Source organism: Limanda limanda, chromosome 19 (genome assembly GCF_963576545.1).
Source record: "Limanda limanda chromosome 19, fLimLim1.1, whole genome shotgun sequence".
NCBI lineage: Eukaryota > Metazoa > Chordata > Actinopteri > Pleuronectiformes > Pleuronectidae > Limanda > Limanda limanda.
In genome coordinates, this window is record NC_083654.1 from 10,878,761 (window position 1) to 10,894,478 (window position 15,718).

Sequence of the window (15,718 nt, forward strand, 5' to 3'; positions counted from 1 at the left end):
GCAGGGGTGGTGTTGCAGGCAGAGGCAAGATGTAACGTATTCATTCTGCTGTGGAGATCACATGTTCTTGTACCTTGACCCCACATGTTGAGGCTCTCACTTGGACATTTGCGTTCACCTCCTCCAGAGAAAGTCCAGAGGGTCTATTGAGTTCAGTGCATTTGTACGAGCAGCTTCAGATGATAAACGTGATATTTTATGGTAACCTCAAATAACACAACAACAAAACAAAACTGTGACAATTATATTCTCAAAAATATAGTGAGCCTGTGTACATGTTAACTGTGAAAATAAGAGAATCAAATTAAGTACCACTTGTAGAGATCACGTACAACTCGGAATTCATTGGTTAAGACTATGTGATGACATGCCTGACAGACAGCGTGTGCAAACTCTTGATTCTCCTCATTAAAACGGCGCCTGACATTATAGAATCGGCGCCACTGAAAGTATTTCATATAAGCCTCATTATCCTCATCCACTTTGAGGAGATACTCAGCCAGTGTAAAGGCACCAGAAAAGTCATTTATGTGTATGAAGGAAGTACTTGGATAAAAATTTTCATAGTTTATTCTGGGTGGGCCCAAAGCAATTGGTACAGTGCCTGCTGAAAGAGGACCATTGAATGTTTCTGTGATGTAATCTGGGTGAACTGAATCCTCGAAGGAAAGGAAGAATTTGCATTTACTTATAGTTATGAAATAGTTCTCTCCCTTCAAGTTCTTGGCAGAGGAGCTGTCAAAGATGTTCACCTTTACCTGTTTTGCCAGCTCGCGGTAGTAGCTGAATCTAGCCTCTGTGCTTGTGTTAAGGTTAGTTGCATTCACAATCCAACAAACCAATAGATCTTTTTCAGGCAGCTCAAATTCCTTATCTATTTGCTTCTTGGCGGTCAGTTGCAAGCGAGCAGGGATGTCTGCATCCCGCCTGTAGTTCAAGGTTAAATTAAAAAAGGCTTCGATGCCTGGTATCTTGCGTGTCCTGGTGGGTGGGTCCATGTTAAACCAGATCCACCTTTGGAATTTGGGCCTTGGCGTGGTGGGAAGATTGGACAGGTCATCTTTGATAGCTTTGTGAAATATCACAACTGCATTAGCTACGGAGTATAAGGATCTATCATCCGTCAGGTTGCAGCTGTTGATATTTAAATCCTTGCAGAGTTGAAAATCGAATTGTTTGTCATCGGGCCAAAACCAAAGCAGCACAACAGGTTTGTTAGTCTTCTTCATCGCTGCGAGGCTGCTTGGGGAGGTTGTAACCAGTGACGTGTTGGTATGCCTTGTCGCACCTTTTGGGGGAGGGTGACATCTTGGAGATGGAAAAGACCAAAAGTACATTAAAAACAGCACTATGACCCCAGCCAGCACAACGGTCACTTTAGGCAAGGCCCGCAAAAAAGAAAAATTGGAATTGGGAGCCATTTTGAAACTGCAAGAAAAGAAGAAAGTATCATCACAATGTTGAAATCATGACAATTATTAATATTACACATAACACAAGTCAACACACCAGTTAAGATTCTAATCTTATCGTTAAAGGTACTGTTAAACTGCATGTAACATTAAAAACCAAATAAACTATAGTATGTGTTTGTTTGAAACCAAATGAACATAATTTGTGCCCAATTTGTTTATAATTTAAAAACCTTCCTCTAATCATTAGTGGTGCAATGTGTGAAGTGCTTGTATGGAGACACTTTGGTGTTATGCAACCAGAAGGATTATCGGGTTTGTAAACACATAAAATCATTTATATATATATATATATATATATATATATATATATATATATTCAGGCTTTGACCATGATATAATAAAGTGGCATTCACAACAGTCAATCAATTAATATCTATTTATCATGTAAAAGCAACTCTTAAATAACCTTGACAGAGAATAATCACAACTCAGTAAAGTTGGAAAGATATTCTCAGATTCGGACTTCCCGGAACAGTAAGTCATAAGCGAAATGTGTTAAAGTACAAATGCTGCATAATTCCCACCGTAGTGAGGTAGACAACGGGCTACAGGCCAGTTATCGTCAATATGAGTCGTCCTCCGTGATGGACACAGAACATTGGTGTCTATGTACAGCCTGCTGTGAGACTAGTGCTAAGGGACCGTCTAAAAGTCCAACATCAAAAAGAGATATTACAAAAACTGCTTGGGAAAAAGTGATTGAGCATACATTTGGGAAATATTTATTATGAATATTATTCCATAACTTTCTTATACTGTATATTCTCATCAAAATCATGTCACAATCCAGGGTTTACTGCTGGCTATGCTACAGTACTTTGTTGTGGAAATTTGTTTTTTGTATAATTTTGGGGAATATTTATTATGAATATTATTAAATAACTTCGGTCTAATACTGTATATTCTCACCAAAATCACGTCACAGGTCTCAAAACAAAATTGGGAAATACATTTTCTGTTGTTTTCGCATATCCATCAAGGGATTCCTTGTGTTTGACGTGTAGTTGGGGCCAATACACTTTCTTAAACAACTTTGAGACGATTAAAACGAAATAAATTGTCCAAACAAAGTACTGTAGCATAGCCAGCAGGACTTCCTGGACCTGTGACGTGATTTTGGTGAGAATATACAGTATTACAGTGAGGTTATTGTATATTTTTGTAATATCTCTTTTCGGTGTTGCACTTTGTAGACGGTCCCTGCGCACATGTTTCAAAGCAGGCTTTACATAGACACCAATGTTCTGTGTCCATCACGGAGGACGACTCATATTGATGATAACTGGCCTGTAGCCCGTTGTCTACCTCACTACGGTGGGAATTATGCATTGTTTGTGCTTTAACAACTTTTCGCTTAGGACTTATTGATCCTGGAAGTCCGAATCTGTGAATATCTTTCCACCTTTACGGAACTTTTCCAACTTTACTGAACTCAGACGAGGCGACTAACACTTGCATTGTCTGTAGTTTATAAATGAATCTACAGCACAATCAACTTGCATTGAATAATCTTTCCCCTACCTTTCAATGGGGCTGGAGGTGTCCAATTCTGCTGATTCTGATTCGGTTGTAACTTTTCAACCAGGGAAACGGAGGAGTCCGAAATCCTGAGCTCCTGGCCCGACAAGACGGCTTTGCACTGCTGGACGATCAATACTTGAAGATCACAATTTGGCTCAGTGCGGGTAGAACCATCAAATCCGCCTCGGCATGTCCTGACCAGGAAGATACAACTGGAAGAATAAAGAGGAAATGATACGTGGCAGGTGCTTCAAACCTGTTTTACAAGTACAATGCTGGAGCTACACCCGCATTCCACTGTTTACCAATGGAGTGTGACACCTGTGGCACCGGCTGCAAAACGGACAAAGATAATATATGGGAAAAAAATTGATCTGGCGTGTAGTATGTGAAACAGTTAAACAGCTGCTCTTCTTTTAAAATCTCCTCTTTAGGATGCTTTTTTTTCTTTTCCTTATCTTGCTCAGTGATCAGAGCACACATTTTATTTCAAGAATCCTTGACAGACTGTGGACTCCCATGATATAATTAAAATGGAGTCACACAAGCAGTCACAAAAAAACATTCCTCAGTCCAGTCTATTATCGGCCATTTTAAGAATTATTACCTGTGCTTACAGACAGACATTGGTTACCAATGCCATAGATCTTGCATTGTTTATGACATAAAGCTATTACCTCTCCCTTAATGCTTGGTGGAGAGGTATGCTCACCAACACCCTCAGTACACCTGAAAATGACACACCTTGAAGGTGTGGATAATGTGATGACTGCTATACAGCCACACAAAACCGCCAACGCCCTGCATTCTTCTCACTGATGCCATATCCATCGCCAACAAAGTATCTGAACTCATAGAAAGCCGCACATAATCTCTTTTGAGACTGCTGCATTCAGATAAAAAACGGCCTATTTACCTCCCACGTGAGTGGGACGAAACAGCCTACAGAGATGAAGTCCAAAGACATGCTACATAGTGCTCTGAAAACAATCTAGTCCTGAACTCGACAAAAATCAAAGAAATCACAACAGACTTCCGCAGAGACCGAACAGACCCCAATCCCCACAATACATAGAAAAGTTTTCCATGGATTGATGAAATTTAATGTCTTTGTTCATTGTTCCTTTATTTTTGTTTTCTGCAGAGTAACACAGGAAGTCTACCTGCATGCCGCCACTTGACCACCTGTGTCAGAAGCACAGACAAGACAAAGTAGGCGGGTTTCTCTGATTTGAATACATGTAAACTAATGAAAATGAAAAGCCCAGCACCTAGGTGAATTTTTACTTGCAACGCTGTAGGAAATAGTAGCAATTCCGCCTAGGAGGTTATAATTTAACTCATGTCCATACATTTTTTTGTTTTTACATGTCTATTTATTTGTCAGTAAGATTACACTAAAGTGAAACTTGGTGGAAGGCTGTGATATGGCACATTTAGGGAGCTGATATCTCTAAGTGTGTGAAACTCAGTGCAGCATTTGTCACTCTAGTTTGATGCTGAAAATGACTATATCAACGCCACAAACATGGAAATTCAAAGATCACTTCTTGAGTCTGGAAAGACATTAACTCAGCTGCTACTTTTGAGATTAAATTAGATTTTTCAATCAAGTTCGATAAATTATTCCCTAGGAAAATGGGGAAAATGCCGAAACATCTTGGGACGCTGAAGAAAGTAAGAAACAAAATCATTGAACAGCACCCTGATCCAAAACGGCACCAACATTTAACGGTTCTTCCCTGAACCATACTGCATCCTTCCACTAAGTTCAGTTGTTTTTCCGAGTCTTGCTGACAACAAACTGACAGGGGCGAAAACCTCCGAAGTAAATAACTAGAGAAAATTCAAAGTTGCGGGTTCAGATGTATTTTTTCCCAAAGCCATGCAAACAAATAGACTGGTTTGCATGGCTTTTGCAATGGTCACAAATAATTTTTTGAGTTTCTGTTGTCTTCCTGAGCACTTACAGAAAATGCTGTTGTGTTGAAGTCTGTTGTGTTCATTAATGTGCACATGGCTCAGCAGCATGATGGTGCTCTGTCTGTCTTTCAGATGTGGCTCTTAATAGAAAAAAGAGGAGAATAGTAGAAGAGCTATACAGTCTATAGTGTTAACTGTCTTCTTGAAATAAAGAAAGAAGAATGGATGGTTAAATAGATAGATAGATATGTAGTTTGATAGATTTATTGATTGATTGAAAGATAGATAAGACAGTAGCAGAGTGTTGATAGATAAGAAATGTAAACTTTTAGTTAAGTGGATAAAGGGAATAGTAAGCTGGATGGGCCTGGAACTAAGGTGTCCCCAGAGGCCCATTATAAGCTCTTCAGTGGAGGACCATCCGCTCTCAGTGAGGCTGTGAATCATTAGGGGATATGTGGCTGTAGGCACATAATGAGTGTAGCGCTGGGAAAACGTCAATCTGTCTTCGCCCCCTGGAAACGAGAGGAGTGAAAGAGATCAGAAATGCCACAGGTCACTCGAAGATTACCTTTGTATGTAACATGCTTCACTGTGGGAGTGACAGCGTCAGGTTAGACGGTGCTGCAATTCAGTTTATGGGGTTGAGGAAATACTGATATACACTGATATTGGATGAAGAGGAACTGAGTGGCTCTGACTTTATGTTTTCTGATACTGGATCATCATATCTTTCTGTCAGTCAGTAAATTACACCAATTTCCCTGGTGTACAGCAGAGGGACAGAAATTAAACCTTCTTTGTACTCCTACACCACAGTATAGAGCATCATACTATATGTGAGGGAAATACACTCCACTATATCTTTCTGACTGATGTGAGTCATAATCAGACTTAGCTGGTAACAGGTTCACAGGAATATGAATGGAATTTTGCAACTCAGGTAAACATCAGTATGAAAATAATGTCTTATTCAGAATAAGCACATTAGTTAGAAAATGTCTGTCCTACAGACTCATGTAGCACACACATCTTTATCGTCAGTATCAAACACACACACACACACACACACACACACACACACACACACACACACACACACACACACACACTGTGATGTGTGGACGATTCTTTTATTATTTGCTTTCTTTGTCTCCTTCGAGAGTACGAGTTTGAATTTCACCCACTATGATGACATGATGAAACTGAAGGAACCTGAGAGGATTCTGGTGTCAGTGTGTGCGTCAGTGTGTGTATAGAAGAGGGTTGTGTTGACAAGAACAGGAAGATAAGGGGAAGTACAAAAGTGATGAAGAGTGGAGCAGTGGAAAGACGGCAGGGGACGTGTGCAGAGGTATGAAGGAGAGAGGCGTAAAGGGCTGAAAGAGGAGGAAGAGGAGGAGGAGATGAAGAAGGGAGATTATGCAATCAATCAATGAGCGCTCTTACAAAGACAACCAATTCTAGAATCAATTCACTCTCTGGGGCTCACAGGAAACAGGCGCTTCTTTCTCCATCCCTCTTTAGTTTACTCTTTTTCCCTCTCTTCTTCAAACCATACACAGTCATAGCACACACTCCAGGTCTCCCCTCACCTCTTGACTAACAGCTGTACAAGTCCCTCTGTAAGCCCCCGACAGGAGTGAGAACGTGCTGAGAGTACAATGATACAGCATAAGGTCAAAAGGTCATACGTCTGGCTCGCTTAATTAACGCTGTCACTGCGAGAAAGCTCAGCACAAATGACCTACTCGCTTTTCAGGAAAAATGCCACTCTCCTGTAAAAGGACAAATTGATGCCTGTGTGTGTATCTATTACAGTGTGTGTGTGTGGGAGCCGAAAATCTGGAGAAGTCGAACATCTATTTCTTTCTTCATTCATTTATGTGGTGTGTGTGTGGGTGTGTTTGTGTGATGTTTGTGTCCTGAGTTCAAGGGCATTCCCCCACCCACACACACTAAAACACACCACACCTCCCAGTCTCTCCCCAAAAAACTTTGTGAGGCAGAAAAAATGGAAGAGAAAGAGCCAGCCTCTTCATGCCTCTCAGAATTCACTCTCACTACGTGGTTAACGATGGGATTTTCTGTTTGTGCCAAAAACGTTCAAAGTCCTCCTGCTTATTTCCTGTTGCTGACTTGGCAGAGCAGCACAAAGCAGGAAGAGAGTGAAGCATGGCCAGAAATGAAACAGCAGCAAAGAGAGAGGTCAAGGAATATTAAACAAAATGAAAGAATTAAATAATGACTGAGGAAATATTGACACATAGAGCTGTTGTGCAATAATGGTTAGGAGTGATACCATAAGCTAGTGTGCCTTTAGGCGTTCAATAAATTTGGTTATCAAAAATAGAAAATAAAACATTCATATTTAACATATTAATATTAAATCATAACTTTAGTTTGACTAAGTTCTCGCGGGGCACCACCCTTCACAGAAGGGAAAAGATAGCCAATTTATTGATTAAGATCAGTCTCATTTAGATCTAGTTCAATTAGAAATCTTAATATTTACTATTAAAGAATATATAATGAACAGTTAAGGTTTATCGAGTTCTTGACAGTGTAGAGGTTGGCAAACTTCACTTATGCAACATTAATGACAGGACAAGGTTAAAAGAAAGCATTTATTATAAACATAATAAATATAAAACACCAATTACTAAACAATATACTAACTAATAAAGATGTGAGTGTGTGTGTGTGTGTGTGTGTGAGAGAGAGGGGATCTCTGGTAGCTAAACAAAGGGAGTCACACCTTCCTGTGATCTTTAAGATGGTCTCTAAAATAGCAAACCCCCCCCCCTCCTTCTGGTCGGGGGCACGTAGTTAAGTAGGTGAAGAGATATGCGGGGTCTGTGAGAATGCTAATCAGAAAATGGCAGGGTCTGTGTTGAGCCCGACTTACATTAACCTTGATTTAACTTGTAACACAATATCACCACATATATCAAACTTATAAACACCACACAGAATCAAATAAACAGTCTTGCTTAGCCTAGTAAAATTATTAAGCCCAGATTATGTTACCAGTCCAAGGACAGGGAGAAAGTTGCTGTGCAGTTCGGGTAGCAGTTCTGGCTTTTGAAGTCTCTGGTTCGTGTGGTCTCTGCTTCCGCGGATCTGTTGAGCTGTGCAGTTCAGTTGCTTATTGAATCTGTAGTTCTTACCTGCAGGACACCGAGTCGCTGCAAGGAGTTTAGAAGAAGCTTGAGATGCGTGGAGGTTTTCTTGAGAAGATGAGCTGGAAGCTTGACCTTTGACCTCCAGTTGTTGGAAAGAGAATATTCGAGCTGGAGGAATCCGGTTCCTCCACTCGCCGATGCAGGAGGAAAGGCCAGCGGCCTGCTGTCCTCAGTGGTGGTCGGTGGAGAAGAGCGCTGCTGGAGCAGCCTTCGGCCCTCCGAGGGATTGGAGAAAGAGGGAGAGTTTGGGGAGGCCTGCTCTTAAATAGGCCCAGTGACCCCCAGGTCATATGACCAGAGTGACCAATTGGAGTTGATCTTGGGTGGCTCTTGGCACCTAGGTGTGACTTTGCTGAAACAAAAGGAACCTGTAGCCTCCTGGGAGACGGAGTTATTTGACCTTCTCAGGACAAAGAGAACACATTGCACTCTGGGAGATGAGTTCGCTCCAGTCCATGCGGCATGTGGCTTTTTCAAGACAAAGGCCATGTGCTCTCAGGTTTTGACTTCCAATACAGGCCTGAAAGAGAGGCCTGCCTTTTTGCACAAAAACCATGTCCCAACAGAGCTGTTCAGGGCTGGACTCTGATCATGAGTCAGAAAGTTGGTGGTGATAGGACAATGCAAAGTAGAATTATGACAACATCGTCTCTTTTGGCGAAGGATGAACCTACGCCGTAACTCAATGTTTACACGGTTTGAGGAAATGTACCAATTCTGAGAGAGAGAGAGAGAAGTCACCTTTGTAAGACAAAGATTCCTTTGATATTTGACCACTGTCACTGCAGGAGTGGAGTTGTTCGTTTACGGCTCAGCATCAAAGGATTCATGGTCGATGTTTGTACAGAACATCGTGTTTTAATGGCGTGTAATCAAACTTTAACGCCACGCCACGGTCACACCGTGTGACAAAAAAAAAATCCGTCAGTCAGTTTTTATCTCCATCTTATTGTAATGACACTCATCTCAATTTGAAGTTGATCCGTTGAAAGCCCTCATACAAGTACATCAAAGTAAAAATGTGGAATATGGCCAAAATGGCCACTAAATGCAAAATAGCAGGCTTCCTGTGGCGTTTTTCCAATTGCACCTAAAGACTTTTTTGTTTGTCTGGTCATGATACACCTGTTTATCGATTTTTTTGAAGATCGGTCAATGTGAACACATTCCAGGGGTCTCGGGGGCACCGTTGAGCCATTTTGCGATGCCCATTAAAAATTCCTCCAGAATACGTAAATTTTCACTACTTTCTAACTGTGTTGTCTCTCCTGGCACTCATTTAATATTCTTACATTGATTTCTTAAATATGTGTATGTTAAAACGGATGTGAATAATTACTTTACAGTTAAAATAAGCCAATGTATAAATTCATATTATTTGCCGTTTTAGGTTTGCGATTATGTCACTTCCGGTTTAGTCACTTCCTGTGACGTCATTTCCTGTTAAAAATCTTACCTCTGTAGAAAGAATGGCAGACATGTGCATCTTCTGATTGTAATCCGCTAGCATCCACATGAAAGCATCTAAGAGGCAATGCCGTAAGTTTGTTTAATCAATGGAAGACATGTTTAAGATAATATATTAGAGTGGATTTAGTTAAAAATAACGTTTGATGTGTTGTTAAAAACGTTTTGGTTAGCAATTGTGTACAAACTAAAATCAATGCAATTGGCATCAGAATGTCTTCATACAGTGTTAGACAGTTTATATTATTATTTACAACTATGTACAACATGCTGTTTAGTCAAATGTACATTCAGTATTTTTGTATTCTTTTATTTGCAGTTTTCACCGTCTGTCAATGAGGAATTGTGACAGTAAATGGTCAACCTTGCTACGACTCTGTCTTCATTGGCTACGGTTTAACTCGGTGTTAAGTCAGAGTTACAACACACTGCACGAGAACACTACACTAACTTTCTGCAAATTTTGGTAAGAATTTGAGCTTGTTAAAGCCCTCAAAAAGCCAATTCATTTGCCTGAATAATAATAATAATTAATGTTAATAAAATAGTGGTAAAAGTTATCACTAATATCAAAATAAGAGTATCAGAAGTAAAGTCGTGGAAAGAGCAGTTTCACAAAACAATGCAACCCGATCTTATTGTGAGTGGATCGTGGAGTCATGGAAACATCAGTGTCGCAGAATAACGTGAATCAATAGTAGCTGTTACACTTATGATCATTTAAACAATGCAGCTGACGAGCCCAGCTGATCGACGCGCATGCGCAAACCAGCCCAGACACAAACACGTGCATGTGGTGTTTTAAAGGCGTCCATGCTTTTTCGGTAACACGTGGAAGGAACATGTGACTCATCGCTAGCCAGACCCTAGCATAGATGGTCTTAACACGGTGCTAACATCCCAACAGCACTGGTTCACAGCCCCTCGCTTTAACTACATGGCGGCAGCAGCGTTTTACAGCACACAACACAATGCTATGTTTGTCTGCTAACAGTAAGCTAGCCGGGCGGCCTAGCTTCCTGGTTAGCACGTTCGGCCACATGTTGTCAAACAGGGAGCCGCCGTGAGCGACGTGGATCTCTCGGTGTTTCTCGCTGTTCGGAGCCTCTGATCTCACCTTCAGGGCTTTCGCCTCGCTGACGGTGTCCATCTCCGCCTCCTGGACCAGATCCTCGGTGTCAAATACGATCTTAGACGGCATTTCTCTTCCTCGATGTTTCCCCTCAAAGCAGACACACTGGCGACTCCACGGGCGCGCGGATGGAAAGGAACGCGCAGGGCGGCCCGAGCGGGCGTGTGCGCGCAATAGACATAGAAATAGAAGCGGTAGACAGTGACGAGAAGAGCATATACGTTCAACTGTAGCACAGACTGTAGATCTGTCCAGGAACCGCTGTGAGTTCTATACTTCACAGAATAACTAAAAGACAAGCTGTTTCTTGTTAGGATTACAGTACGAGTGTGATAGAAATATCAATGAGGTTCAAATAAACAAGGGTACAAATATGTTATATTTTCTAAAAAATAATAATAATAGCAAGGCAAAAAGATCCTTTGATCTTTGACCACTGTCACTGCAGGAGTGGAGTTTGCCTGTTTATGGCTCAGCATCAAAGGATTCATGGTCCATGTATGTCCGCGTTACAGAACATCGTGTTTTATTGGCATGTAATCAAACTTTGACGTCACACCGTGTGACGAAAAATCGATCTGTGAATAGCTTTTAATCTCCATCTTGTTGTGAGGACACTCATCTCAATTTCAAGTTGATCCGATGAAAGCCCTGGTACAAGTACATCAAAGTAAAAATGTGGAATATGGCCAAAATGGCCACTAAATGCAAAATAGCAAGCTTCCTGTTGTGTTTTTCCAATTGCACCCAATACTTTTTTGTTTGTCTGGTCATGATACACCTGTATATTGATTTTTGTGAAGACCGGTCAATGTGAACACGTTCCAGGGGTCTCGGGGGGCACCATTGAGCCATTTTGTGACGCCCATTGAAAATTCCCCCAGAATACGTACATTTTCACCACTTTCTAACTTTCTGCAAATTTTGGTAAGAATTTGAGCATGGTAAAGCCCTCAAAAAGCCAATTCATTTGCCTGAATAATAATAATAAATAAAACTGCATTTGTATTAATGTTTGAGAAGCACGTACCCATGTTCATTCAGTTATAGCTGTAGTATCCGTTAGGCAAGAGTAAACAACTCTCTAAATTCTCCCTCTCCATTTCATGAGGCTGATCTAAAAAAAATGACTTTGCTTGAATAAAATTGTTCTTCTGAAGAGTGAATTCACCAGTATTATATTATTTTCTATGTAAAAACTCTGTAAAAAGAGCAGTAAAACGTTTTCTTGTGTCTAATGCAGGCACAGTTTAATTTATGATCAAAGAAGTACCGATAAATGCAGTATGGTCAATATTGTGTCACAGCTGACGGCTCGTAAAATACTAAAAGGTCTTATATGTAGCCGGGAGAAAAGCCATGGAGAGCTTTAAAAGCCATCAATAAAATCTTAATATCAACTAGCGTTGCATGTGTTTTGCCTGAAAATAATAATAAAAACAGAGATTCCTTTGATATTTGACCGGCTCAGCATCAAAGGATTCATGGTCGCAGAACATCGTGTTTTAATGGCCAGAACATCGTGTTTTCATGGCGTGTAATCAAACTTTGACGCCAAGCCACGGTCACACCGTGTCACTAAAAAAAATCTGTCAGTCAGTTTTTATCTCCATCTTGTTGTGATGACACTCATCTCAATTTGACGTTGATCCGATGAAAACCCTGGTACAAGTACATCAAAGTAAAAATGTGGAATATGGCCAAAATGGCCACTAAATGCAAGATAGCAGGCTTTCTGTTGTGTTTTTCCAGTTGCACCTAAAGACTTTTTTGTTTGTCTGGTCATGATACACCTGTATATCGATTTTTGTGAAGACCGGTTAATGTGAACACGTACCAGGGGTCTCGGGGGCACCGTTGAGTCATTTTGCGACGCCCATTGAAAATTCCTTCAGAATACGTAAATTTTCACCACTTTCTAACTTTCTGCAAATTTTGGTAAGAAGTTGAGCATGGTAAAGCCTTCAAAAAGCCAATTCATTTGCCTGAAGAAGAAGAAAAAGAAAAAGAATAAATGAAATGATGAAGATTAAACTGACATTAGACACAGTCTTAATCTACACTTGATAAGAGAATAACATAAAGGCAAAATGTTCATATATTGCTTTCACCCCGTTATTATGGGATCAGCTGACTAAAACGAAACTTAAAGGAAAAAATTAACATTCAAAGATACATCAGTTGGAAAATAAATACCAACAATTATGATGTTTAAGAAAAAAATATTTATAACGTTTATTTTGACCTTTTAGTTTGGCCCATGTCCCATCCACTAACACAGAGGAAACAGTGTTTATGCGCTATTATGCAGCTAGCCACCAGATGGTGATTGAGATGATTTTGCTTCAATCTTGGAGAGCCGTCATGTCGTCCATGTTTATTTACAGTCTGTACTTTAGACACAGAGGAGTTCAGCATCATTATTGATTAAAGCTGGAGTTGTCTGATTTGATTCTGTGTTTCAGGAGAGAAGTGGCTCGGACCTGTGCCTCACAAGTCTGCTGCCGAGCTGTGAGATGGAAACTGTCTTCAAACATGTTCCAAGATTCTTGAATTCTATCTGTGTTTAATGATGCCTTTAAACTTCAAAATTCACATTCTGTAAGCGATGCCTTTTTAAACCAGTCACCAGTTTTCTAATAACCGATAAATAGTGTGAATGATGTAACATACCATTGTGCTATTTAAAATGTGACAGTTAGAAAAGGGTGACTTCTCCTGGTGTTTTTCTCGTGTCCCTTCAGGGGCTCCGTACGTGAATGTGTTGTGTGGCTGACACACACAATAAACTAAACCAGTTATGAATGTTTGTATGTGTTTGGTCAGTTTGTCTTCCAGCCAGCCCCCTGGTCACTCTATTATTTATTTTGTTCAGAGAAAGACGGATCCGTCCACAGTCGTCAAAGTCGACCTCCAGGGGAACACAAACATATCGTTTTTGTGGCAAGATTGCATTTGTTTGTTAGCACATTTGTATTGCTATTCTCCAACACTATGAACACACAAGGATTGCTTGTTATTTAATATTATACATTAAAAATGGTTAATAATGCAGTGTGAATAAGATGTGTGTTGTAATATTCCAAACTCATACACCGAAATATCCAAAATCATTATTTATAGCAAAAAGAGAGGAACAATAAATATTAAGTGACCAAATAAAGAAACAGTGTCACTCCAAACACCTATTGATCGTCAACTCCCCTCGTGATCTTGCTGGCTGCTGACCAGAGACTATGATTGCAGCAGGACTGCGTGACATATAGTATTGAAAAATGTTTACCCTCATCGATGCTGCTAAAAACTTTAATCCCGATGATGTTTTCCTACACTTGACATCTATTGCACTTCTGTCCGTCCTGGGAGAGGGATCCCTCACATGTGGCTCTCTCTGAGGTTTCTACGTATTTGTACCTGTTAAAAGGGTTTTGAGTAGTTTTTCCTTACTCTTGCTGAGGGTTAAGGACAGAGGATGTCACACCATATTAAAGCCCTATGAGACGAATTGTGATTTGTGAATATGGGCTATACAAATAAAATTTGATTGATTGATTGATTGATTAATCCCTGCACATGGTGAGCAACATATCTTTGTGCTTCATTTTAAACTGGGTCATGTTTGGACATTGTTTTAACGCCACTAACAATAATAATAATAACCAGTACTCCAGTCCACCACAGTCAGAGAAACCAGTCTGACACTGGTTGGAAGTCGCTCACACATCAACTACACTGGGTGGTCACGGTCTCCCCTGCACCCCGATTGGCAGAGGCTGTGTGACGTGTGGCTGTGTCACACATTAAAGGAGGTTTTGTTTTTTTTTGAAGTTTCCAACATTTTCTTATTCCCAGCCCGTAAACACACAATGTTAAATGTAAATAAAACAATATCTATGTCAAATATATCACAATACAAATCTATCTATGTATAAAATATATGATTATCCTGTTTTAGTCCCACAATGGGGAAACTTGCAATATTACAGCAGTAAGAGTCCAAAATAGGCATCAGTAAGTAGTAAGTCACATGCAATACTTCAGTGTAAGGATAATAGAACTTATGAATGGAATAAAGACAGTGTAAACATAAGTATTGCAGTGTGAGAATATTACAGTTTAGAGAGTTAAACCCTAGTTAAGGAGCGGTTCATAATGGGTACGTGGAGTTCTACTGGGAGAAGAACTGGTTTTATATCCAATAATATATAAATAAATGTGCAGATAAATCATAGTAACACACAGAGAGAATCATGAATAGAAGTTAATGCAATAGAAATATATTGAGGGAAGAGACATGTCAAAGGCCTGATTATAAAAGAGAACATTTAAATTTAAACAGAAAAGCCAAAGGGAAACACGTGTATACAAACCAAATAAACAACCACACCTTCAGGCCTGAACTCTTGTAAGTTCCAGTTTGATATCCTCAGGGTGTGTGCACTACTAAGCTCTACAGATGCAGACTCATTTGAAAAAATAAAAATTATTATCAATATGAGAGAGAAAGATACGTGACCTTTGCAAGACATAAGAATAAAACATTTTTAGGGCTGCAAAGCAGCACTGGGTGGGCCCGAGCACATCCATTTTGAAGCGTTGCATGCTTTTTGTCTGAAAAAACAAAAATAACCAGTTCTGAGAGAGAAAGAGACGTGACCTTTGCAAGACATAAAGTTTCCTTTGATCTAGGAAGACTGAAATCAAAGGATTCATGGTCCATGTATCTCCGCGTTACAGAACATCATGTTTTAATGGCGTGTAATCAAACTTTGACGCCACGCCACGGTCACACCGTGTGATTAAAAAAAAATCCGTCAGTCAGTTTTTATCTCCATCTTTTTGTGATGACACTCATCTCAATTTGAAGTTGATTCGATGAAAACCCTGGTACAAGTGTATCAAAGAAAAAATGTGGAATATGGCCAAAATGGCCACTAAATACAAAATAGCAGGCTTCCTGTTTTGTTTTTCCAATTGCATCTAGAGACTTTTTTGTTTGTTTGGTCATGATACAC

The 15,718-nt window shown here is 40.1% G+C and overlaps 1 protein-coding gene across 1 annotated transcript; it reads right to left on the bottom strand.

Moving 5' to 3' along the window:
- Positions 1 to 299: 299 nt before the first annotated feature.
- LOC133026449 (4-galactosyl-N-acetylglucosaminide 3-alpha-L-fucosyltransferase 9-like) lies at positions 300 to 10,772 on the bottom strand. Its single transcript, XM_061093342.1, has 2 exons — positions 10,564 to 10,772; positions 300 to 1,428 (listed from the first exon to the last, which is right to left on the bottom strand). Exons 1-2 carry the CDS (start codon positions 10,770 to 10,772, stop codon positions 300 to 302), a joined length of 1,338 nt encoding a protein of 445 aa, XP_060949325.1.
- Positions 10,773 to 15,718: the final 4,946 nt, after the last annotated feature.